The sequence below is a fragment of the Nycticebus coucang genome, chromosome 3, assembly GCF_027406575.1.
Source record: "Nycticebus coucang isolate mNycCou1 chromosome 3, mNycCou1.pri, whole genome shotgun sequence".
NCBI classification, from domain to species: domain Eukaryota; kingdom Metazoa; phylum Chordata; class Mammalia; order Primates; family Lorisidae; genus Nycticebus; species Nycticebus coucang.
In genome coordinates, this window is record NC_069782.1 from 68908911 (window position 1) to 68934481 (window position 25571).

The 25571-nt window shown below is 53.3% G+C and overlaps 2 protein-coding genes across 4 annotated transcripts in view; both read right to left on the reverse strand.

Moving 5' to 3' along the window:
- Positions 1 to 1047: 1047 nt before the first annotated feature.
- EPHX3 (epoxide hydrolase 3) lies at positions 1048 to 4763 on the reverse strand. 3 transcript variants are annotated; one of them, XM_053586551.1, is made up of 7 exons: positions 4092 to 4754; positions 3838 to 3923; positions 3292 to 3449; positions 2998 to 3126; positions 2042 to 2145; positions 1816 to 1952; positions 1361 to 1726 (listed from the first exon to the last, which is right to left on the reverse strand). In XM_053586551.1, the coding sequence occupies exons 1-7, from the start codon at positions 4332 to 4334 to the stop codon at positions 1501 to 1503; spliced, it is 1083 nt and encodes a 360-aa protein (XP_053442526.1). In that variant the 5' UTR covers positions 4335 to 4754; the 3' UTR covers positions 1361 to 1500. The 3 variants fall into 3 exon arrangements, with proteins under 3 accessions (XP_053442527.1, XP_053442526.1, XP_053442528.1); XM_053586552.1 differs by lacking the exons at positions 1816 to 1952; positions 2042 to 2145 and having other exon boundaries at positions 1048 to 1726; positions 4092 to 4755; XM_053586553.1 differs by lacking the exons at positions 1816 to 1952; positions 2042 to 2145 and having other exon boundaries at positions 2949 to 3126; positions 4092 to 4763.
- Positions 4764 to 6362: 1599 nt separating this feature from the next.
- Positions 6363 to 25571, reverse strand: part of BRD4 (bromodomain containing 4) — a 103549-nt gene continuing 84340 nt past the window's right edge. Inside the window, 10 exon segments of the mRNA XM_053586554.1 lie at positions 6363 to 9180; positions 9477 to 9744; positions 9824 to 10029; positions 10153 to 10283; positions 10391 to 10650; positions 10652 to 10763; positions 12974 to 13558; positions 14168 to 14537; positions 14650 to 14702; positions 24367 to 24477. Of these exon segments, the coding sequence (XP_053442529.1) occupies positions 9112 to 9180; positions 9477 to 9744; positions 9824 to 10029; positions 10153 to 10283; positions 10391 to 10650; positions 10652 to 10763; positions 12974 to 13558; positions 14168 to 14537; positions 14650 to 14702; positions 24367 to 24477 (2165 nt within the window). The 3' untranslated portion in view covers positions 6363 to 9111.

Sequence of the window (25571 nt, forward strand, 5' to 3'; positions counted from 1 at the left end):
TCCTGCCTTAGACTTCTTACTATCCCCAAAAGTGTGTCCCCCAAAAAGCTAGGGTCCCACCTGTGGGATGCCTTGGCATGCATAGTTCTCCCCACCTCTGTAATGTGTGGGAGGGAGGGGAGGCTGTGTTTTTCTGGTTCATACTCTATCCCTAAAGACCTACAGTGCTTGGCACATATGTTGAGCAAAGGAGTCGGTGACAAAAGAGAACTGAGGGGAGTGACCAGCAGGTAGGCCAATTCTAGAGATAGGAGGTTCCCTAGGTCCTCATGCTTCAGGTAATGAATGACACTGTCCCTGGAGGCCAGGCAAAAGCCAGGGAAGTAGAAGTTGATGCTGTGACCAGCCTGAGGATAAGTGCTCCATCTTCTACTTGTAAGCTCCTCATTTGGAAGCTGGAGCCAGAGGCCTCCAGAAAGAGCAGAAATGGTGGCTAATTTGGAACAAAAGACTAGAGGAGCTGGAAGGGCAGGCTTGAGATTCCAGATAGCTGTTCTGAGAGATGGTCTCTTCCTGCACTGAGTCAAGAATCCCACCAAAGTTGAGCTGTTTTCCCAGGTATTGGAGACACTGGCCAGCCACTGGACTGAGAGAATTTGACCTGACAAAGCTTAGGGTCACGATGGAGAGGAGGATCATGGGAGCTGCCCTGGGTCTGACTGGAAAGGAGCCTGCACATCCATCTGCCTACCCACCAAGGTTCCCAAAGTTCCTTAGTGAAGTTGTCAAAAGCCAGGCAGCACCGGGCATGGTGGCTCATGCCTGTAATCCTAGCACCCGAGGCAGGTGGATTGACTGAGTTCAGGAGTTTGAGACCAGCCTGAGCAAGAGAATCACTTGAGCCCACGAGTTTGAGGTCACTGTGAGCCATGACACCACAACATGCTACAGAGGATGAGGAAGTGAGACTCTGTCAAAGAAAAAAAAAAAAGCTAGGCACTACTCTTAAGCTACAAATACTTTTTTCAGCACTAACAGGACTTTCTGCACTAATGTGGCAATCCAGCACTTGAATATGGCTGGTGTAACTGAGGCACTGCATTTTAATTGTATTTAATTTTAATTAGTTTTCCTTTAAGTTTAATCAGCCAGATATGGCTAGCAGTATTGTAGCATTTAGCTGAAGACCCAGACTGGAGGTGGATGCCATGGATGGGAACATTGAAGTTTATGGGTATGGCACAATGGGGGCTGGCTAAGGCACAGGGCAGAGTGGGGAGAGTAATCCCAGCATCTGGCTCTATAGAGGACAGGCATACCTAGTTCCCTGGGCAAAAGTGCTTGCTCATATGTGCACACACCCATGCTTGTATGTGAGCATGGAGTCTGGTATGCCTGAGTGCTGGTATGCATTTATGTAACAATCCAGGACTCCCATGCCTGTGGGAAATCCAAGAGTCCACCCATGTATGGACATTGTATAAATTCCCAGGAACATGCGGATAGTGGGTGTGTGTTCCAAAGTGTCCACGCACTTGGGCAGGTTGGTAAGAAAGCCCACTAGTCCAGCAGGTCTTGCAAGAAGGCCCACATGTACTGGTGCATCTCCTGGGGGTTGCTCTGTGGGATCCAGTGCCCGGCCCCTGGCAGGATGTGGGCTTCCAGTCGGCCTGGCACAAAGCGGCTACCAGTGGCCCCCACCAGTCCCAGCTCAAAGTAGGTGTCTTTCTCCCCCCACAGAAGCAGAGTGGGTGTGGCCAGCTCCTGGGGCTCCAAGGGGAAATTCCTGTGGCCAAGACAAACAGACAGAAGGATTGCTGCCCCCAACCCCTGCCCCTGTAACTCTCTGAACTTCTGCCCTGCACCTATTCTCACCTGAAGAGGTTTCGGTAGTAGTTGAGGGGCCCAGTGAGGCCACCGGGCTGTGAGAAGTTATAAAGGAAGGCCTCGAGCTCGTTGGTAGTCAAGTGTGGGATGCCTGTCTTGTGGTGAGTGAGGGTGGTCTTCAGGATCTGAGCACATATTAGGACTCTGGTTTCAGTGCCCAGCCTGCCCAGCCCTAACCTGCTGCCCCCACCCTGGGGCCTTCCCCTCACAGCACCTGGAAGTCAGACATGGACAGCAACTTCTCGGGCAGCCAGGGAAGCTGGAACAGGAACATGTAGTTTGAACGGAAGAGCTGGCCAATGTGGCGCAGAGAGTAGTCTGGCGTGGAGGAGTTGGGGGTCAGGTGTGAGGACTGGACCTGGGATGGCCCCATACACCTGCACTCCTACACCTGCCCAGATCAAGCACACAGGCATCAAGAATGCCACCTAAGACTGCCTGAGTCTGTGAAGACACTAGACAGGCCTCCTGGCCTAAGGTACCAGCTTCCCACCCAGATAGAGCTGGGTGGTCTGAAATTCCTCGGGCTCCCCTTGTGTGCATCCTGTGCTTAGGCCAGGAGGCATTTCCTCTGCCTCATTCAGCTAACATTTATTGAGCACCTACTGTGTGTCAGGCCCTGTTCTAGACCCTGGACACACAAAAGTGAATGGAATAGACAAAACTCCTTGCCTATAGGGAGTCAAAGCAAGACAGGCAAGAAATAACCACAAAGCGAGACTGAAAGAAAAAGCAGATGTGACTGCAATGCTGGGAACTAAAACCTAATGATATGATAGCCAGAAATGGCATCTCAGGCTACTGCAGTTGTTTAGTTGTCTATGTCTTCCCTGCCAGAAGCAAGCCATTTAACCTCTTTTGCCTCAGTTTCCCTTAACTGTCACATGTAACTGTAACTGTAATAACACTTTCATAAGCCCAGAAGCCTTGAGTAGGTTACTGTGTACAGGCTCCCTGTTACCTGCTCAAAGAATGTAGGTTACTCCTAAGTGCACTGACATCAATTTTAGATTGAGAAGTGCCACAGGAAAGGAACCCAGGTTCACTGCTGCCACCCTAAGCCCGGGGCATGTTGACAGGTGGACAGGGACTTGCAAACACAGACACACATACATACACACCCATCCCTGCACACAGGCACATCCCAGTGTCCCAGACTCCCTGACACACCTTGATACACTGACATGGGGGCACCACTGACCACAACCATCCGCTCCACCAGGGATGGGTAGTAGATGGAGAAATTCCAGGCAAGAAGAGCACCCCAGTCATGGGCCACGAGGATGCACTTAGAGTAACCTAAGGGACAAAGAAGCTGGTAAAATAAGTGAGATGCCAGGTAGGTCTGAGGCAGGGGTGGGGGACATGAATCCCAGCAAGGAGGAAGCAGGAGTTGTGGGGCCCGGGGAAACAGTTGTGTTCAGAATAGGAGAAGCAGTGCCTAGGATGGGGGAGTGTCTATACCCAGGCCTAGGATGATGTCCTGGATGTCAGCCATCAGCAGGTCAGTGGTGTAGCAGTCCACTTCCTGTGGTGCATCTGAAGGGCCATAGCCACGGAGGTCCACAGCCACGACATGAAAGCGACTCTGGAACTCCCGGAGCTGGTAGCGCCAGGAGAACCTGCCAGGTGGGTGTGGAGGGAAGTTGAGTCAAGACTCGCAGGCTGTACCTCCACCCTACACCCAACAAGGACCATTGGCAACCCCACTTCCGGCTGCAGACTTCCCACAAGGGAGGATGGGGAATTCCAGGCAAAGGCTGAGGCCACTGTACCCCAAATTCAGAGCAAGCTCAACCTCAATACCCCTTTGTCCCATCCCTTCAGGTCCTACAGATCCCAGGTGTCTTGGTGCAGTCCCCTTATCCAGTTGCAACCCCTCTGAGCCTTGTATGTTTTGTGTTCCGTCTATGCAGCCTTCACCTCCACCTCCTGGATGCCCTAGCAGTGAGTCGGAGTTCCATCTGTCCCCAGACTCCTGCGCCACAGGCTCCTGGGCCCCAGACGTACCAGTTCTCTGGGAAGCCGTGCAGAAACAGCATGAGGGGCCCGTTGCCTTGTCCAGCTGAGACATAATGCAGGCGCAGGAGGGAGCTCTGGTAGGGGAGGGCACCCGTCTGAGGCCTGGGAAACTCCCCTTCCCTAGGCTTGAACGTGAGGCCTCCGTACTGACTTGGGTTTGATTCAACCTATTCCCTCCCTGCTCCCCGCCAGCTCCCCAAAATACCCTTCCAACGTCCTGACAGCGCCTACCCCGCGCTCACCTTGAGGGTCAGAAAGCCGTGCTCGCCCAGCGACGGGTCGCTTAGGCAGGCGGGAGTCGCGCGCCGGCGGCGCCCGCAGCAGCCGCGCCGAGGCCGGCACAGCACGTTCGTAAGCGCGATGCAGCCGTAGACCGCTGCGGCCACCAGAGCAGCGGAGAACACGAGGCTCCACATGAAGGCGCGCAGCAGCTTCAGCGAGAGGCGCGACGGCGCCAGCAGCGCTGTCACCACCAGCTCCGGCATATCCCCGCGCTCCGGGTCGGCGGTGGTGCTGACGTTAGGGTCGTGGGCCGGAGGCTCCGGCGGCAGCGGCGAGGCGAGACGCGGGCTGGGAAGCCCACTGCCTTTGGTCTGGGGCACCTCCGTGTCGTCGGGGCTTACGCGACGCGCTGAGCTAAGAGGTGGGACCCTAGAACCGAAACCGACACAGCCCACAACTCACCTAAATGCCAGGTAAACAAACACCTGGGCGCTACAGGGACAGAGAAAAGGGATAGGGTACGGGGTGGAGCCTGCGAAGACCCCGCCGCAGAGGCTGGTGAGGGGTTCGTGGAGCAATAGAGAAATGGGCGGGGCCTAGGAGGCCTAGGCGGGGCTTCGGGCACCCGCCCGGACCTAGTAGGACTCCAGCACCAGGTGGCGGGTGAGTATAAAGACAGCAGGGAGCGTAGGAGCCTGAACTAACCTGGGGCAGGAAACAAGGTGGGAAAGGGGCGGGGCCTGTGGCGGGGCGAGGCATATGCAGAGTGAGTACGGCCCAGGAGCCAGAAAGGTGGACCCAACTTGGCCTAGGAGTGTTGTCAGGGTTAGGGGGCGTGGCTTGTGCTGGTGGGCGGGGAGTGATGGGTGGAGCCTAGAGGAGGTGAGGCCTAACTTGAGGCAGCCTCGGCCGGAGCGGCGTAGGCAAGGAGGCCAGGCCAATGAAATGGGGGGCGGGGCTGGAACCTAATATGGCGGGGCGGGCGGGCCCGGAAGCGGAAGGAGAGGTTCAGGCAATGCTATGGCTCGGACTAGGAGCAAGCGCAGGCGGTCTCAGCGGCCCAGGGGAGCCTTGGACACCATCCACCAGGAGCTCCGTCCTCCAGAGCGAGAGACCTCCCCTCGGCCTGGCTCCGAAGACCTAGCAGCGCTTCACCCAGCCCCAGTTCCAACGGTGGGTCCAGCGGCCTCAGCCCGGCGTCGTCCTCCTCTTGGCCCAGCAGGCCTCGGGCCCGCCCGTGTACGGTTGTGATTGGATGGCGGCGGCTATTGTGGTCCAAGTGACAGGTCTCAGTGGGGAGCCAATCCGCAGGTGGTGAGGCCAAGGCTCCGGTAGCGGCTGTTAGAGCGAATGTCCTGACTCCTAAAGGACAGACCAGGCTACCCAGAAGAGGACCTGGTCGATTGAATCACTGGGGCTCTGGTCGAAAGAGGAACGGGGACAGGACCGGACGTGAGGCTTGGTGTCACAGACTCGTCCTTGCGAGGAACACCTCCCTATTTTTGCAACTTTCCTCAAAGGTCTTTTAACATTTTAGGGACACCCGTCGTTTAACCCTTATAGCAACTCTTTAAGTGTAGGTAGTATTTTCACATTCCTGAAATTCGAGAATGAAACCGTTTGCCTGAAGCCATAAATCTCGATAAAGAGCAATCCCGAATGGCTTACACTGAGACTGCAATCTGTCTCCACCTCCCCTCCTATCTATCTTCTGGTGGTTACCTAGATTACTAAATGTTGTTAACTGTTAATTGACCAACTTGGGGTTATGTCAGACCTAACTACAACTGAACTTTTCTTCTATTGGTTAAACCATTCAACATCCTTTGTTACCTCCCCTCCTATCTCCCACTTTAATCCATATACCTTTGTATTTGTCACGGCTGCTAAGCATCATAGTGTCCTGGGACCATAATTAAGTCCATGAGGTTACTATTTAAAGGTGAATAATGGCTTATGGTGTTCTCAGTAAACAGTGTATCTCAAGAGTAGAATATCTATGATTACATTGCCCACAACATACAAACATTTGTTCTCCCTGGACTTAAATCACCTACCTTTCTTTGCTTGCATGATTAGCCTCGTGTTAGCATTTGGTTTCTTTTACATTTTCCATCAAATCCATTCTCTGACAATTTGTCATTCCTGGGATCTCCCCGACTTCTCTCTCTGGCTGCATGGCTGGTGGGTGTCTAGGGACCTCCCTTCTTCCTCCCTACACATTACTGACCTCCACCCTCACCCCTTCGTCCCAACTCCTCAAATAAAAAACAGCGGTAGTCACAGGAGGGTAACTTTATATTCAGTACAAATGTTTATTTTTGCAATGAGAACTGCACAAAAAAAAAAGAACCTTTAGTATAAGTGAAAAGTCTACGAATTCCCTTCTACAAATGTCTAAAGTGTTTAATACAAGTCTCAGATTCACTGACATAATTATTGGCCAAGCGATCCGTGCATACAGTACAGTGGGAGCTTGTACACACCTCTTACTCTTGTATAGGTCTAAAATTTCTAGTACTGTGGGAAGGATTGGGAAATGGCTGGAGAAATTAAATAGATCCCAGTTCTAATTACAACCCAGTTAGAGAACACCCATCAGGGAGGTGTGGAGAAGGCCATGGCAGAGTTCAAATCTTCAGCAGGAAGGTGCATACAAAACCATCTCCCCAGCTCAACAGTTGGACCAGCCTGGGGAAGTTTCTGAACAAAACCAGGAACAAAAACAAGGAGGTGGGATGAGATGGAAGAAACCCCGAAGAACCAAAATGTCACACTTGAACAAGTACAGTGATGTATGAGGAAATGCCTGGGTGGGCAGGGACATCAAGGAAGCAAGGGGCCCCAGGCTGGATGCCTGAATACACCCTTCCTGGGAGGCTTGGCAGACCTAAATGTAAGACCATAAAGGGCCTTTCAGGTTGAAAAAGGGGCATGTAGGTTAACATAACAGTGCTAGAAATGTTTCAGTTTGTCTTTGCATACGTATAAATTACATACTTGTATTTTACATCCTAGGGGCTGTTCTTGAGCACCACCTGTGCCTGTGGCTAGGGCATGTGCATACAGGTGGGCACATACGCAGGGCTGACTGGGAGGCCACTTGTGGGCTTTCTTGGGCAGGAATGTGTATGTGTATGTGCATGGGGGGATGTACGCTTATCTAAGAATATCTGGTTAACCCTGAGCTTAAATGAAAGGAGTTAGGTAGAGGCAAGCAAGGTAGAAGTGGCCCAAGTCCTTTGGTGAATGGGAGACCAAGATGAAGGAAGGTGAAAGGGAAGAACACTATCTGGAGTTTGGCCAGAGTTCTGCTGAAGCATGTCACCCACCTAGGTTAGGGTCTGTAAGAATGGGTGCTTGGGCTCCATGTCACAGCTTCAGCTTGGGGTGGCTGTTACAAGCCTGAGAGGCTCTTTGTACCCAGGGAAGCAGGGACAGGCTACCAGAAAGAGGCATTCTTGTACAGAGGTGGTCTGGGGGTCCAGGGGAGTCCCTGGGCCTAGCCTAGGCAATAGTTGGTTCACAAAGAAATGTCAGGGAGACATCAGCATTAAAAAAGAGAGATGTGTTTATTCCATGATCAGTACAGACCAAATGCATATTCACTGTATGAAAGTCAAACCAGTCAGTGACTCCAGAGTTTGGCCAACACTGAGGCACCAGCGTTCTGGTGGTAGAGTGGGCTCTCATGGCACGCATAACCTCACCAAGGGCTCCAATTACAAAATTAAAAAAAGTGTGGGAAGGAGCAGCCAGCTGTTTGGGTCTGGGCGCAGGGCTGAGGAGCCTCTGCCTCAGTCTGTGGTATCCCCACCCCCACAGCGCCTGGTGCCCACTTTGTCCCCTGGCCCTTCTTTTATTGATAAAAAAACAACTCAAACAGATTCGACATTAAAAAACAAGTCAATGAATGGGGGGGGGAGGTAAGAAGGGGAAAGAAAAGAAATCGCAGCTTTCTGGTTTTATAATTAAAAATAGACTAATAAAGTTTGAAACTGAGTAAAATATAGGCAGGCTTTTTTTTGCAATTTGTTCTTTTTGTGGATTTTTTTTTTTTTAATCCATTTGGTGGAGTCACCAACAAACTTCCAACAAAGATATGCCAACTATGTTCACTATACAGTACAGCCACGGTCACACACTACCCACAGCGCGGTGGTAGCCGCCGCTCAATGAGGAGACGATCACACCATTTTGGAGATAAGCAGTGCCATTGTGTCTGGAGGAGAAGAAAGAATTAAAAATAAAATAGAATTCAACAACAAAAAATATATATAGGGGAAAAAAAGCCCCAGAAACACAGGTGGGAAGGAACTGACTTTGGTTGGTGGCCTTACTCCCTGGGCAAGGCCTGCCCACACACGCATGGGACAGTTACCTTGCCCCAAAATGCCATGGACACACACACACCTCCACGGCACTATTCCCTTTTGCACAAGCGAACACTTACAGAGAGCGGCTCTCGATTAAAGGCTTGTGGGGGGAGGAAAGGGGTGGGATCTGTTCAAGGCAAAGTCAGTGCCAGCAAGTGGGTGGCCTGCCTTGCCTGCCACCAGCCCACATGGGCCTGCCCTGGCCTCCTTGGAGTGGGCGGCAAAGGCTGGGGTGTGGGGGAAGAACTCCCAGTGGGCAGGACATCACAAACGTCATCTTGTCAGGGACAGAAAACCATTCACGGTGGCGGCATCAACGATGTCCTGTGTATACTGTGTAGACATTTGGCGGAGAGAAGGGCCTCTGCCCCACACTTGGGGACGCAGGGCTTGGGTCCGGCCGGCACTTGCTCATAACAAGGCATGCTCTGAGCTGACGTCCTGTGAGGGGTGGCAGGTGGCAGGACATCTGTCTGGCTGGCCGTAAGGCAGACAGGCTTTGCAATCCTCAGCTGCCATCAGGCCTGCCCAGGGCATAGCATGCAGGAGGGCCAGGCCCAGAGGCACCCCCTGGCTGCTGCTACTTGCCTCCACTGCCGCCCCTAACACTATGGAAAGTCAATGTTTTGCCAGAAAATTAAAGTCAGAAGTCACCTAGGTGCTCTCAAAAAAGATTTTCTTCAAATATTGACAATAGATCACTCTGGAAATTCATGTCAATGGTAGCTGCCATCTGAAGGAGAGAGGAAGGAGGGAGGGAGTAAGGCGGGGTGACCTTGCCCCACTGTGGCTCCAAGACCACCTCCCACCCATGTCACCATAGGAGCCCTCAGAACCCCCCCACCCCCCGAGCTGTTCCCTAATCATCTATTGTGGTTCCTCATGGTACTCAGCCATTTAGTCGTCTAAGACTGAAAACTAGCCTGCACAGACCAGTAGGGTCTGGGCTCCCTGGCTCTTCACTCTCTCCAGGTTCCAGGTTCCCATTCCCAGGGGGAATACCCTTCAACAGGTATACCCTTGACTCACCGCTTCCCGGCGCCTTCGCTCCTGCTCCCGCTTCCGGGCCAGTTCCCTCTGCTGATCCAGCATGGACTGGGGCTGGGAGCTCTGGGCCTGGGGGGCGGCGGCGGCAGCTACTGCTGCTGCCTGTTGCTGCTGCTGTTGCTGCTGCTGCTGCTGCTGCTGCTGTTGCTGCTGCTGCTCCTGGCGCTGCTGTTGCTGCTGCTCCTGGCGCCGGCGTGCTTCCTCATGGGCCCGCCGGGCCTGTTCCAGCGCATCTTCGTCTTCTCGGCTCCTAGGCAGAGCAAAGCCTATCAGCCTGGGGGCACAGTGTAACCCCAGGAGGCCTGCACTCCACCTGGAGCCCTGCCCACCTCAAGCGCTCCTGCCGAAGCCGCTCCTTCTCCTTCTCAGCATGCTCAGCCTGGGCCTTCAGGGCCTTCTCACGCTCCTCCTTCTCCCGAGCAGCGCGACGAAACTGCTCAAAGCTGTCACTAGATGACTTGGCTGTGGAGGATGGGGTGGTTGGATGCTTCTGTACCAGGCTGGCCCAGGAACCCATGTTCTTGATTTTCAGGTCCTGCAGGGCAGAGAGTCCAGGGGCAGGTGATGCGCTTGCTGTCCCTAAAGACCATGGCCGCAGGACACGCCCCACCCTGTACCTTCCTGGGGCAAGAGGTACTCATGGGCATATTATCTTTACCTTTTTGGGTGCAACTGGAGTTTTTGGCTCCTGTTTCTGTTTATCCTTGTCAGGGGCCCCTGGCGGGGGTACATTCTGCTCAGGGGGCCGGATCACAGGCCTCCCAACATCCACAGGCTTCATCTCTGGCCCTGGAACACAAATAGTCCACAGCCTTGGTCCACCGGCCCCACACAATCTCATGTCCAATATGGGCCTGGGAGCCTGAGTCCCAGCTGTGGGCAGGGATGGCACTCACGCTGGGGCAGGTGGACGGGAGCCTTGATGCTCTCTGGGTGCTTGGGGGGCTCTGGCCGCAGAGAGGGGCTGAAGGGCTCACTACGGATGATGGGTGAGTGGATCTTCTCCTCCTTCACCACCACCAGGGGCTGGGGCTGGACTACAGAAGCCGTACGCAGCTCCTGGGATGGCAAAGGCACAGCAGCTGGTGAGGTGGGCAGTTGCCCCCAGGCCCAGCCCACACATGGCCCTGTGGTGTTGGCCCAACCCTGCCCTTTTTACCTTCTTAGTCTGGACATTTTGCTGAGGTGGAGACTGGTGGGTCAGGCTCTGGAACTGTGGCATCTGGGGGGAATGTATCATAAGCGGGGAGGGAGCTTCACGAAGATGACCTAGGAGAGTGGATAAGAAGTATGTCTAGGGTTGGAGGGCCACTTGGGCCTTCAGATAGTCATAATGGGGTAAAGGACAGGATGGAAGTGGAAATAGCATATGGCTGGCCAGCCATGCCTTGGGGTTAAGAGTCCACTGGCCAGACTCAAAAGAGTGGGGACCCATGGAAGTCCCTGAAACTGGTGAGGATAAGATCCTTCCCCCTCAGAGGCTGGGCAACCCCAACACCCTGCATGTGACACCCCTGGGCCTGCTCAATCACACTTAAGTTCAGCACACAGCAGGCTCCCAAAAGCCCTACAGTTCTGGTCCTGGTGTTTGATCCTCTTGTGTCAAAACTACTTGTAAAGCTTTGAAAAACATAAATCCTGACATATCTGGTCTCCAGTGAGGTCTGCGTATCAGTATTGTCCAACCCTGCAAAGCTCAACCCAGGCTCCTGCCTCTTTCCCTGTGTGGCCTGGTCCCTACGGATGGGGAATCTCAGGGTTCTCCTCATAGTCTTGCTCTGTAACTTAGTCTAAGTGGACCACTGTGCCCCAGATCTGGGGCACCTGCCACCAACATCCAAGCCAAGGCTGGGAGGAATCCAGGCAGCCACGGTGCGAGCCTGTGGGAAGGGAACAATGGAGCACTTAAATCTAACTCATCAGCTTTAGCAGTGGGCAAACAGAGCCCTGGAGGAGCCAAGTACTGCCCATCCAATATGTGGACACTCTCTGCTTCAATCCCTGTGAGAAAGGGGCCTCCATATCTTGTCCATAAGAAGTTGCTGCTTGTTTCTCTGCAAAGCCCCTGCTCCTGGTCAGGTCCCATGTATCATGTTCAACAATCTACCTCAGCTCCCTATGTTAGTCCTTCCACTGACTTCCTCTGAAGCCTGCTTCCAAGCCACTGTCTGCCAGGACGGCACCACTGGGTCTCCTAGAGAACCCATGCTAGAGGTATTTTCACCGGCCTGGAGCAGCCCATAATGCCCTAGGTAGACCCATTTGCCTCTCTCTAAGAGCCAAGGCTTGCCCCTAACCCCAGAAAGCATCCAAGTTGCCTAAGACCTTACAAGGGTGAGGCCTCCACTCCATGTGTCTGGTTTTGCTGGCTATGACATTTCCTCTGGTCCTAGCACACTGGAGCCACTCTGGACACATTTGGTGCTGGGAGGACGTGGGTTGGGTCTGGGTCTGCACCCCCCAACCCCCACAGTGATCCATGGGCACATTACTACTATAGTCTCCCACCTGGGACAGCAGCCTCGGGAGCACCTGCTGAGGTTAACCTGGGCAATAGTGGGCTGTCAGGCCCATGGTTTACAGGAACCACCCGTCTGCTGGCAGCTTTAGAGGGGAAGCACAGTGGTTCAGGGATGGCACCTGAAAGGTGGCTGGGTGCCCAGAGATGCCTGCTGAACTTCTTTGGGAGTCTGAGAACTTGGCTTTTAGCTCAAAGCCCCCAATAGGGTTCTAATCCACACTACTTCCTATACCCCATCCTAGGCAGCAGGAGCTAGGGTATGGGCCGGGAGTCTTAAAAGAGTGGGCCAGAAGAAACCTGCCCTGGCCCCTGTAGGTCTTAGGTATACTTGAATGCTGGCTCTTCTGAAGGACTTGCATCACCTTTCTCACAGGGAAGCCCAGGGTGAGAACAGGCACAGGTGCATGGCTGCCAGGCCCAACACCAGCATTTCCCAGGGAGACAGATGGTTGCTCTCTTGGCTCTGAGTATGCAACAATCCACTTGTCAACAGGAAGCTTTTGCTGGGTTTAGAAGTAGTCACTGCTTTCTTGTTCAGTTTGCAGGTAGCACCCAGTGCACCCAAGACAGACTGCACAGTTGACACTGCTGAGTCCCTGACCCTGGACTATCACTATGTCATGAGGCATCAAGTGGAATGTTCCACTATCAGGGCACACTGGTTACTGACACTTAAATGCTCCTGCCCCAGTGTTCCCCACCATGGTGCATGGCTTGCCAAGTGGGCCTTGCAAGGTCAAGAACAGATACTCCTGCAGCCTCTACATGCCTCACTGGCTGGAAGTACCCATTTTCGTGGGCCTGGAGCAGACCACAATGCCCCTAGCTTTGTCTGAACCCCAAAGCCTCTGAGGCTCAGCTCTTAGCCCACTCCAACCTGAAGAACAGCTAACCTTTCTGGCCTCTCAAGGACAAAGCTCTGGGCTTCCCCAGAGTCCTGGAGTAGGGAGCCACTTACCAGTTGAGTAGGGGTCTGACTTGTGATGACGGGGTGAAGGATGATGCTGGATGACTTGTTGAGGCTTGGCAGGCTGAGGTGGGGGTGGTTGCTGGCCTGGGGGTGGATGGGGAGGCTGCTGGCCCTGGGGTGGTGGGGGTTGCTGAATGTGGGTGGGAAACTGCATGGGCTGCAAGTGTACAGGCCGAGGCGGGGGCTGGTGCTGTTGCTGGGGTGGGGGCTGGGGCTGGGGTGGAGGTGGTGGAGGTGGTTGCTGCTGTAGCTGCTGAACAGAGGGGTGGGGCTGGGTGGGTAAAGGGGGTGGTGGCTGGGACTGCACCTTCACGGAAGGGAGTAGTGGTGCAGGGGGCTGCACCTTCTGCAGCTGTTGCAGGTACAGCTGCATCTGCATGGAGGTGAGGGGTGGGGCGGGTGGCTCTTCATCCTCCAGCAACACTTGAGGGGGTTGAGCCATGGGGGGTTGTGGGAGTAAGGGGGGCTGGGCCAGGGCAGGTGACACAGCCGGGGGCCGGGCAGGCTTGGGAGGCAGGGCGGCGGCTCGGTTGCTGGGTCGCGATGGCTGCTGGGGCAGCGCATTGTGCAAAGCTGGAAGGACACAATACCAAGGTGGTAAGGTCTGAACTCCTGTGGCCCCAGCTAGGCTTTTCTACTCCATCCTGACCTTGCCTGAACTCTAGCAGCCTCCCTCCAAATGGGTGAGCTCTCCCCATCCTCCACAGTCCCAGAATCCAGGATGAAGACAGTAAGAGTGCAAGGTTGGGCCACTGGCCAGTGTCTTTCTGACTTACGCTTGGTCTCCTTCTCTCCTCATCCCCCAAATTCATGCTGGCCCTTCAGGTCTCAATGCAGAGCCCTGTCACCCATTCAAATAGCCCTTTCCCAGCTCCCTAAGCAGGCAAACTCTGTCCTTATACTCCTCAGGTACTGTCCAGGCTCCTGCTGTCCAGGCTTCCATAAGGGGAATCTGATTGGAATGACGTGTCTTCCCATATCCAACCAGGAACTACATATAGAGGGATCCTATCTTTTCTCATCTAACACAAAACCTAGCCTAGCAGAAACTGAAGCAAAATCTTCTGAATCAACATGCTAATAACTCCATGCAAATTGTACCCTGTGGCATCTTTAATTTCCAAGCTGGCCCAGAGTGGCCAGTCACTGTGTGGGAGAACACCTCGGAAGGCCATGGCTCACCTGGAGGAGAGACTACTGCATGCTGGTTGAGATGGGGTGGAGTGCTGTGCTCAGGTGGCTGGGGCAGGTGAGGGGGCAGCTCAGGCTGCGGCAGGTGCAGAATGGGCTGGGTGAAGTGGCTGATGGGGTCAAAGACGCTACCCGGGAGCTGGGGCTCCAGGACAGGCACCTGGGTAGCAATGAAGGGTGGGGGCGAGGACTTCATTGCAGGAGCTGTTTGCTGTGGCAGGGAGGGTGGGGCTGGTGGGGGTGGGGGCTGCTGCTGCTGCTGTGGAGCGGGTGGGGGCGGGGGCTGCTGTGGTGGCGCGGGTGGCTGCTGGGGTACAGGGGCTGGGGCCTGCTGCATCTGCTGATGGTGGTGGTGATGGTGCTGCAGATAGAAAAAGAGAGGCCCACGTCAGGCAGGTGGGACTGGCCGAAGCCAGAGCCAGGGTCCTCCCAGGGCCCACCAGCCAATGGAGAACACCTGTGAGCCCACGTACCTTTTTCTGCTCCCTCCCAGGGTGCCCCTTCTTTTTTGACTTCGGAGCCAACTCTGCAGAGGAAAAGAGAAGATGGTGAGGCTCTAGGAAAGAAGCAGCTGAGCTGGTCTTGTATGCAAAGAGGAGAAAAACAGGGCATGTTCAGGAGAGGGACCAGTGATGCTGAGAGAGGGTGGCCAGGTTCAGGCCAGGATGAGCCAGTCATTACAGAAAAAGGAAATACATATGAGGCATCACCTACCCATTTGTCTGTTGCTTTTCCTTGCAGGGACTGTGCCTGAAAAACCCTCTCCTGCCAAACTGCACACCTGCCAGGCTGACCCATGGCTGCATGGGAAGCTGAGCTATAGAGCCCTACCCAATGCCTCCCCCTACTTGCAGGTCAGACACTGCTCTGGTGACCAAGTGCCTGCATGCTCTGGACCCTGACCTGTTTTGGAACAACCTGTGCTGTTGGAAACAATCACATTCATCTTTGACAGTTGAAGAAAACAAGGCTCTGGGAAGTGACTTGTTCAGACTCATGGTTAGAAAGCAACAACTTAGGGGCCTCCAACTACATGGCCTGCTGAGGTCCACTCCTTCCCATACTCCAAGGGGAGTCAGGTGGGAGTGATATGGAGGCTGGTATGGGGCATGGCCTGGCCATAAAGTCATGGGAGGGTTGAACAAGGTGCCAGCAAGTAGGAATGTTAAGACCCATGGTATGAGAACTTTCCAGGAGGGAAGGGAGAAGGCTGGTCTCTCTAGAATGACCAGTAACAAATGGGGTAGGTGTTCACTGCCACAGAGGATGACCCTGGCCAGCTTCCCCATGCTCAGGAGAGACGGACCTCAGACAAGTCCCTGCTCCAGGACACAGTCAGCATATTGCAGAAGGCAGGCCTCTCCTGGCTCCTCAGAGGCTGACAGCTTGGTATCACAGTTGCATGGATGGGTCCTACCTCTGTCCCCACTCCAGATGTTTATGCTAAGGGACCTTTCCTAGCCAGATGCCCCCACGCTAAGCATGGATGATGTATGAGCCCCAGAGAGGGAGATGAACCCTGGCCAGTGCTCACAGGCTGGCAGGTAACACAGTTGCCAACCACTGGATGGGAGGCTGCACCCACAGCATGGTGCCTTTAGGATCCCTGTCACTGAGAAACACCAGCCTGGTTCCCCCACCCTGCCCCGAGTTCTTGCCAGGGTGCCAGCTCTTGCTGGTGTTGGGAGGACACATATGCTTTGGTCAAATCAAAGATACTTCTACTTGGATCTGCTTCATGAAAGGTCATACTAAGCTTCTGTGAGGTGCAGGAGCCTCCAAGGTGTAGTGTGCTACCAAAAGGGCTAAGGAGGAACACCATGCCCTGTAAGAGCTCAGCACTCCATGTACGAGACAAGAAACAGACACAGACCCCAGCAGATAGGGACGCACGTCCTCACACAAATGGCAAAAGGGAAGCAACTAGGAACACTGAGGAACTAGGGGCCCAATCCCAAGCCCAGATGCTGGGACCCAGGGCTCCAAACTATTTGCGTCAGAGTATGAAATCAGGTGAAGGGTTCTCTCATGGGTGAGACATACAAAGGGGACAGTTAGTGTAATGTAAATATTCAGGGTCAGGGCAACAGGGTATCTGGCTGCTGTAGCAGGAGAGAAGCACTGGCTGCAGAGACCCCAAGACCAGAAGAACACTGCACGTCAGGGAAGATGCAGCCATTGGAGCCCTGCTGCCCACTGAGCCAGGAGAACAGGAAGAAAAGGCTGGGACTTCTCTGTGACAGCCTCTTCCAGGACTAACCCCAACACGAGGAGGTGACAGAGCCAGGATGGCTGAGGCAACTGCTCCAATGCTGGGCACAACTTTGTGCGGACCTGACAGGAGAGGGAAGATGAGGGAAGAGGGGCCACTATGTTAGGGGTGACCAGAAGACGACTCAACACACGCTAGATGCCATGTCATAGAAGCTGGGGGTTGGAGGTCAGGAAGGGTCAAGCTCTCATGGCCTTGGAGGAAAACTTTTTTCTCCCACTACCTTGTTTCCCTGAAAATAAGACATCCTCCAAAAATAAGACCTACTTACAAGAAAGATAAGACGTCCCCTGAAAATAAGACCTAGCACATCTTTGGGAACAAACCTTAATATAAGACACTGTCTTATTTTCAGGGAAACAGGGTATGTGTACTAAAAGAAGGGTGGTTGCTCTGAACCCTCACTATCTGCCTGGGCTGTGAGGAGAGGCAACAGGAGAAGGCATGGGAACAAAGTGCAGTGTGGGGTTCCAGGGAGTATGTCTCAGCTATTTGGGAAAGGTCACAGGAACACTGTAAGGCTCATCTCCAGGGCCCCTTGGAAATGCTGGGGCACCTGGGCAGGGCAGGCCTGGACTTGGGGAGAGAAGGCAGGAGGCGCATAGCAGCATGAGGTGACTAAAGGAGTGGGGGCCGAGGGGTGCTGGTGCTGGTTAGAGGCCAGCCCTGTCTGGCTCATGTGGCCCGAGCTTCGTGTCAGAGTTACCAGTAGGACTAGACGGGAAGTGCACAGCTTCACAACAAACCAGCCCCGAGACACCCCCCGACACAAAACTCTCTAGAAAGGGTTACATGAAGATGGCCTCAAGTACGGTGTGATCTTTATTCCATGACAATCTTCAACTCAACACAAATTTCATCTTTACATAGGATGGTAATTGTACAAAGAAAATGTTTTTGTAAAATCTGATTAAAACACTGATTTCTCCCATCCCGACACCCCGCTCCCCCAGGCCCCACTCCAGCGAAGGAGACAGGATGGAGAGCAGAGCCAGAGCAGAGGGGGCAGAGCCCTCGCCTGCACTGACTGGCTCCCACCCACCCCTACCCACAGCTCCTCAGGACCCACAGCCAGCTGGTGTATCCAATGCGTGGCACGTCCCGCTGCCCACATACACAGGAGGATGCCAATATGAAGTGGGCACTCTCCTCTCTGGCTCTGTTTCTGGGGCACCCAGCACAGGTGATAGCTTTAAATCTAAAGAGCTTTCAAGCTCAGTGGGCCCTGAGTGTTTTCTGCCAGTGAGAGCCCCACAGGCAAGAAGGCCCTGATCCCTGGGGAAAGCCTGTGGCTATAGCCCACACTGGAGGAGTGGAAGCGGGGGCAGCACGTAGGCCCAACCCTGTGGGAATACAAGCTGCCATTTGGTCCAAGACAGCAGATCTTCCCAGAAAGACAATGACAGCAGCTTCCCAACCAACCTGTGGGAATCTCTGGGCATGAAGGCTCCCCGGCCTGCTCCCAGCCAGGCCAAGTTGCACTGGGAACACATCAGGTGTGGGCCAAAGGGCAGCTCAAAATAGTGTATTTGGCAAATGGAGCTTGACTGGAAGCTGGATGCCCAGACATGAGCAGCCTTGGGACTCCTGAGCATTGCTGTGGGGTTCTGGGAGGCTCTGGTGATGCAAGACCCTATGGTCAGGGCAAATCTGGGGCAGTTGAGCCCAAAGACCCAAGGAGCAGGGGAGAACTGCCAGGGCTTCCCCAGGCAGGCAGGGAGGCAGTACCCAAGGGTCTGTGAAAGTGAACTCCCAGTTCCAGGAGAAGGCAGGCACTAAGATGCCAGGAGATGGGCAGGCCTTTAGCAAGTACACACACACCAGAGTTTAAAAAAGGAGGGAAAAAAAAAAAAAAAAAGTCCCTAAATACAGATGTAGTTCCTAGGGGACTTTATGTCAGGCAGTTTTCTGCTGAGATGCTGGATTTATGACCAAAAAAGGGCTGATGTTTATTTTTAGAGCAAAAGCCTATTCAGTGCCTCTGGAGAGCTTACATGATGTGGTCAACCTCACCTCCCCCAGAAGGATGTCCACAGTGGTAATGCCCCTCAGATGTGTGCTTAGTAGCCCTGAGGGACTGTGACACCCTCTCGTTGACTAGCCCAGATCCTGACCTTGCTGGGGATGAGGATGATGGGCCTGAGGGCCTCTCATCATGGCCTACATGGAAGCTCCTGCATTACTGCAGCCTGCTTCACAGAGCAGACTGCTTCTGTCAGGCTGTTCCCTGCTTCCTAGGGAGCCCTGGGCAGCTGCCTAGGAGGTACTTCCCCCGTGTGACTTAAGAAGAGGACAAAGAAACTGGGAAAATGCCTGCCAGGTAATGTAAGCTTTTGGACATGCACAGGAACAATGGAGAGGAAGGACTTCAGGAGGCTGTGGGTCAGCTGTGGCTCGAGCCTCACAGGGTACCAGATAGGTGTGTTGTGGGGTAGCCCCTCCAAGACTTCAAGGCTCAGTGGGCTCACTGCTAAAGCCTGCAGTCCTCATCTGGAACAGCTCTGGAAGCCAGAGTGTTCTTCCCCACAATGAATGAGAGCTCTCCTGGGCTAATGACATTGAGAGGTCCAGGAGAAAAGCAGTTAGGGTCCAGAGTCCCAGAAAAAGAGGAGGGGATGAAGAGAGAAAACACACTTGGACTTGGGACTGGGCTTTTGCACATGAACAGCACCACATGTAAGTTATCTGTAGGGGATTATCATCACCCTCCAGGAGATGCCACCCTCCGGGAGAACCCCAAGTGACCAGGGAGGCTGGGCAGGATAGCCAGGCAGTCTTTACACAGGAAGGCCTGGGCGGCTGGCCAGGCAGGCAGCCTTCCCGAAGGCGGGACTAGGTGTGTGCTGCTGGACATGACTAATCCACCCCGGGGGATAGGCCCAGGCCTCTGAGGAATTCCATAACTTGATGGAGTCCTGTCCCTTTCACGGAAGAAAATGGACTTAAGCTATAGCTTGCTGGGAAGGAATCTGGAACTGAAGACCGTTTTATTAAGAGTCCGTGTCCAATGATTAGGCAGGACCTACGTAGAGGGAGAGAGAAACCAGTGTGAGAGAAATGGTGTGGAATGTACCGTTCAAGTCACAAGAACAGAAGAACTGCAGACCAAGCCAGCCTCCTGTGCCCTGGTGACTGGCAGGGCATGAGAACAGCACTGGAGACTAGGAGCCCCACCCCCTGCCTGGCCAGGCCACGGATCCAGCATGGGTAGACATCTCCAAAACTACCCCGAGACTGTTTACGCTGCTAGACAGAACAATTCTCACTAATGAGATCCATGTGTGCTTGGCCTGAGCACAGGCTGGTGTTTCCTTCACTGCTCCTGAAGCTGCTTCTTTTGAATTTGAGAGATGTCTTGTCCTGTCCCACCAGCCACCACTGCCTCTGAGCTTATCTTCCCCTGGGGGTTGCATGTTGTTTCATCTCAGGAGGTCTCACCATCTCTGAGGAAGGAGGCGCTGGAGTACAAGACCTCCAGTTGAGGGAAGGAAAGAGAGAACAGCCTCATCTCTGCATTCCTCTAGGTCCCAAAAACCAAAAGCACAAGCTGTAAAGGGAGGAACCAGTGACATACACTGTCGAGAAGGGGGGAAAAAGGGAAACAGAAACAGGGCAAGGAAGAATAGTTCCTTTTTTTTGTAGAAGACAGTGTCTCATTTTGTCACCCTCGGTAGAGTGCCGTGGCATCAGATAGCTCACAGCAACCACCAACTCCTGGGCTTAAGCGATTCTCTTGCCTCAGCCTCCCAAGTAGCTGGGACTACAGGTGCCCGGCACAATGTCGGGCTATTCTTTTGTTGCAGTTTAGCCAGGCTGGGTTTGAACCTGCCTCCCTCAGTATATGGGGCAGGTGCCCTACTAAGCCATAGGCGCCGCCCAGAAGAATAGTTCTTCTTCTTTCTTTTTTTTCCAGGGCATCCAACATACCTCCCTGGACTAGGGAGGGGCACTGGGCACATTCCTACCTCACATAGCCGAGTCAGAGTCACAGATGCAACTGACATACTATCCTTGGCCCCCAAAGTGCCCGCATGGGAAAAACCCGCCCACTCTCACTCCAGGCCACATTCCATAAGGCTCACCCTTGCAAAACTGTGAAGCCCCAGAATCCTTCCAGCTGCAACTCCTACAAGGGTGTGTGTGGGATGTCACCTGGCTGTGCAGACAAACTGGCTATAGCTCTATCTGCCAGATCTCTTCCTACCACTAATACGACCCCCTCCGGGGGCCTAACCTCTTCCCCCACAAGGCAAGGGAGGGGGAAGTACATACTACACTCTTGGAGCTGGTCTGAAGACATGACTGGGAATGAGCTCCTCAAAGATCCCAGGGGTTAGGAAGCTGAGGCTAGCTATGTGGTTAAGAACACCCCATGGCCTCTGTCTGCACTTCCCAGCTCTAATCTTTCCAAAACATTGAGCATTGCTTTTCCCCCTGGAGCTATTAACAAACACCCACTCGTTCTAATCCTGGGAAAAGGAAATCAGGAGACTAAAATAGCTGTGCTGTGCTCCTGCTTCAACTGGAAGACCTGGCCAAACTCAGGGAAGGGTTGTCCCAGATCTCCATGGCCCCTACCCAACCTGTGGAATTGGGGTTGGGAGTGTTCCTGAGAAGGACTCAAGCTGTGGGGTACTCCTGCTCACAAAGACCTGTGGACAGCATTTAGGAAAAAGAGCCAGACATCAGCAACATGATGAATAAAAGCTGGAGGAAAGAGTCCTAAGACATGCCCTGACCAACATCTGGGCAGACCCAACCCCAACACTGGTGACAGCAAAACCACAGCCCCGCCTCTAGTCCACCTGGGACAGGAGTGAGAAGGGGAGAACCACAACTCCCTCCATCACCTTACCCAGCTCAGGTCAACAGATGCCCTGGGGTGGGGGGGTGACATTTGTGCCCCATCAATGAACTGTCAGGCAGTTCTGGGTTTTAGCCACCAGCCCTGTGGCTCAATGGAAGGCCACAATCCTGGCCTCTGGAACTGCATATTGCTGAGGGAGACAAGAGAATACATGGGGGCCTGGGACCAAGACGACAAAGTAGCCTCCCCCACCCTCCTCCCACCTATCCCATCTGTCTGTGCATCACCTCCCTGAACTATAGCCTAGCCCCATGGTCCCCCACACCCAGATCAGTCTACAGAATTTGTGATTATGGACAGCTGCCAGAAAAGGGGTTCGTGTACCCCTTCACCCCCGCCCCATTCTAGTACCTCTGTTTGGTTTCTTTTGGTGAATCATGTCTTAGGGCCGTGTCAGCAGAACTGACCCTTAGTATAAGTGACAAAAATAGGCCCTTTCAGTAATTTTGGCTCCAATCCAAATGGAAACACAAGAACAAGGAAGGCAAAACAAATCCCAAAAGACCAAAGAAAAATACCTTCAATGCCCACCCCCCACCCCTTCCCCAAGGCAGAGATGCCTGTAACTAGCCATAGACACTAGGACTGCCTGGTTTCCTGGACGAAGCAGAGCAGCTGCCCATAACCCCTACTAGGAAGACAGCGTGGGACTGGTGCTGGGTGCTGGGTTGTGGATTTCCACTTGGGATATGCTGCACAAAACCCACGAAACAGGCCCTTCCGGAGAGCAGACATGCCAAGCTGTCCCAGACAGAGTTCATCTAGTACACGCAGAAGGCAAAGGAAAAGCTCCTGTTTGACGGGCAGCTCTGCAGGCTAGAATGGTGAAGACAAAAGAAGCCAGGCAAAACCAAGGTGGGAAGGAAGTCTGGGAAGTGGGAGAGCCAGAGCTGGGGAGGCTGAGAGCAGGCCACGGCTATATTCCCGGAGCCTGGCAACTGCAAGCAAGCTCCAAGACTATAAATCTCATCCTCCTTCCCGCCAGAACAGCTGTTCCCAGGACTCTCAGATTACTTGTTGCACAACCTTCCCACTTTCTTCGGGGGTGGGGTTGAAAACTAAAAAAATCTCAGCAGCAGGGAGTTGCTGGAAATGCTGTCCACCCCCATAGTAGGTGGCAGCAGGAGGGGTGCAGGGCACTCAGGAAGTAAGGAGTCTTCCTACCTAAAGCAGAGGGGCCCAGAAGAAGCACATGGGGGCCAGTGACAAAGGCCACAATCACAGATCCTTAAGGTGCCTTGTCAGGGCCAACCCATGTTGTTTTAGTGATCAAGTCCGCTGTCAATTTCAACTTTTGGAGTTTTCTTTGGTTCACTTGGATACTTAGATGAAAAGGTTGCAAAACTCCTGATAAAAAGCAATCTGGTAGAAAATGCAGAAGGTACAAAAATCCAGAGCAAAGACAAACCCAAGACTTGGCTGACACTGCAAGTGAAAAGTCAGTGGCTACTGGGAATGCTAATTGAACTCAAGAAGATGGCCATTCACCCTGCTGAGGATAAGAACCTTTCTTGTACAGCCATGGACAAAAGCCCTGCAGCGCCCCCTGCTGGCTGATGCATAAAATACAATGGGGGATGGGTTAGAGAATAAAGGAAAGGGCAAAGGATGGTTGAGTGCCACTGGTCCAGTGAGCTGCCTGGTACTTATATATTCCGCACATGATCATGCTAGAGATACAGAACATGGCATAAGAAAGTTCATCTCATTTGGGTCCATCAAAAATGAGGTAGTCTAGGGCATCTGGAATCCTAGAGGATCTCTCAGCCCACCCCGAAGTGAGACTCACTGGGAAGCAGAGGGCACTAGGCTACCTGAGGCCCAGAGTCACCTCTGCCCTCGCCCAACCTATGCAAATGTACCTCAGAGCAACGTGGCTTTTCACAGCTGCTATGAGGAATCAACATTCCTTGGCATAAAGGGTTATTTACATGCACTGATTATGTAGTATTTGGCACTTATTTCCAATCAGAATAAAATCCTAGATGTGGAATAGGTTCATGGAAGAAGTGTGCCAAGAGTATTTCACTGCCCATACTTTCCCCTGTTGAGTCTGCATTCCCCAGTCTGCTTGGTGGAGCGTGCCTGGGACTCTAGGGCTGGTTCTCAAGTGGTCTGTAGACAACCTGCTCAGCTGATGGAGCTGTACCTGCCCAGTGGCAATCTCACTTGCCCTATACTGTCAGCTCTACCTCACAGAATACACCGGCCACCAGACCTCCTGACTATATCAATGGCTCCTTCCCCATCCTGTCCTCCCTCCCTCTGAGCATCTGCTCCCCTGAGAAAAATGAGGAAAAGTACACACCTGGAAGAAAGCAGCCCCTCCCCTTCATAGCCCCAGCTCTCAACACCTCCTACTCTGGGCTATGAGGCTACAGCTGAGAAGGTGAGCTCTGACTGGGTGCTGGGGGCAGATGTGTAGGGCCATGGAGAGAATGGGGTACTGTTAGAAGTGTGGGACACTAGTATCCAAGTGTGAGCTGAGTTAGAACAAAGTCAGGAGCAGCAAGAGTAGAAATCACACTTAGAGTGGGGAAGAGTTCAGAGACCTGATGACAAGGGGCCGAGAGCAGACTGGCTATGCCCTCTGCCAGTTGCAGGTGGCTCCACGCCTGCCAGAGCTCAGGAAGTACCTCCCCTGAAACAGTTAAAGTGTGACACAGGAAAGATGGGGAAGGTAGTGTCTCTTCTGGGGCAGAAGACTGGGTGGGGTCACACCAAGGTCAATGGCACCATCTGGGACCCTACACCGGTAGCTCTCATGGCCCAGTTCCCACCCCTCATCCAGGGTTCTGCCACGTCAATGCCCTTGGCCCAAAGTATCTCCTAGCCCAGGGACAGCATAAGAGCCACATGGAGAGAATGGACATATGGCTTCCTACAATCCCCAGGGAGAAAGTTAATACTGAAGACAGACAAGTAGAAGGGACCAGCAAGTTCTCCTGACCACCTCCTCTGGGTTCATTAGCAACCAGAATACAGGGCTGAGCTGGTGCCAGGAACAAGTGATGGAGTTTGACTAGATGCATAACACACAAATCACCTAACCTGTTTCGGAGTCTTCACTGTCAGAGGAGCTGGACTCACTGGAGCTCTCTGACTCTGAGGACGAGAAGCCCTTCATCTTAGAGGAGCCAGCGATCACATCAACTTTCTCAGCTGCAATCCAAGCAACAGGAACTACGTTAGGCAGGGCCCTGATCCAGGAGAATGCTGCAACTGTGTACACACACCACCCACTGAGGGCTGTTTCTAGCAATCAGTTGCTGTTGTCTTAGGATCTGTGTGGCCTTCTGCTTCCCACTGGTAGCCTGCTACATGCTAGCCAAAGACTTGGCTTTGGTGGAAATTCAAAGTTCCTCCAATCCCTCAGAATACCCTTTAGAGCAGTGGTTCTCAATTTTCCTAATGCCGCAGCCCTTTAATACAGTTCCTGTGGGTCACAACCCACAGTTCAGAACTGCCGCTTTAGAGGGTTTATCATGGATTCAAGGGATCAGGCAAGGTGTTATTTTCTTTTTTTTTTAAGGTGTTATTTTCTAACAAAGGTAATGCTAGGCTTGGGCTTAGGTTCTCTCAATTACTTTTCTGGTAGGGAGTGAAGAGGACCCAAAGGGAACATGATACCCAGACACAAAGCAGGACAAGGACAGAGCCCTGGGAGCCTCCCTGCATGACTGTCCAGTGCCCAAATGTTACCTACCATATAGTATACCTCAGGGACAGGCCCAAGGACCACAGAAGCCAGTCTGAGCTGAGGTTAAAGGCTGTGTACAATGTCTTGACACATCCTAAGTCCTATAGTCCCATGGGGAAAGCTGTGTGCCAGGATGCAGCACATACAATGTGAAAGGGATGCTTGGAAAAGTATCCCCCAAAAGGGCATCACACCAAGCTATCCTTGCTAGAGAAGGACAGAGGCTGGCTCAGTGCTAACCTACTGCATCAGCACTCAGGCCCTTAAAGGTACTGCAGGCATGTCTTTTCTCCTGGCCACATGCCACAGACCCTGCCCCAGAGAGGCAGAAGGTGGTTTTCAGGGGAGATTCAGCAGGAAGCAGCCTTAAGGCAAGGCTTAGGACACTGAGCTTTAGGCAGGCTCAGACAGCCACCAGCCAGAGGAATCTGGAAAGGCACTTGATAGCCCAGGGCTTAGTGTGACCTCCTGGAGGTTTCCATGTCAAGGACACAGATTTTATAATTTTGAAAAAAAGCCTGCAGAGGGAAAGGGCTGAATCAGGAAGGGGAAGTTA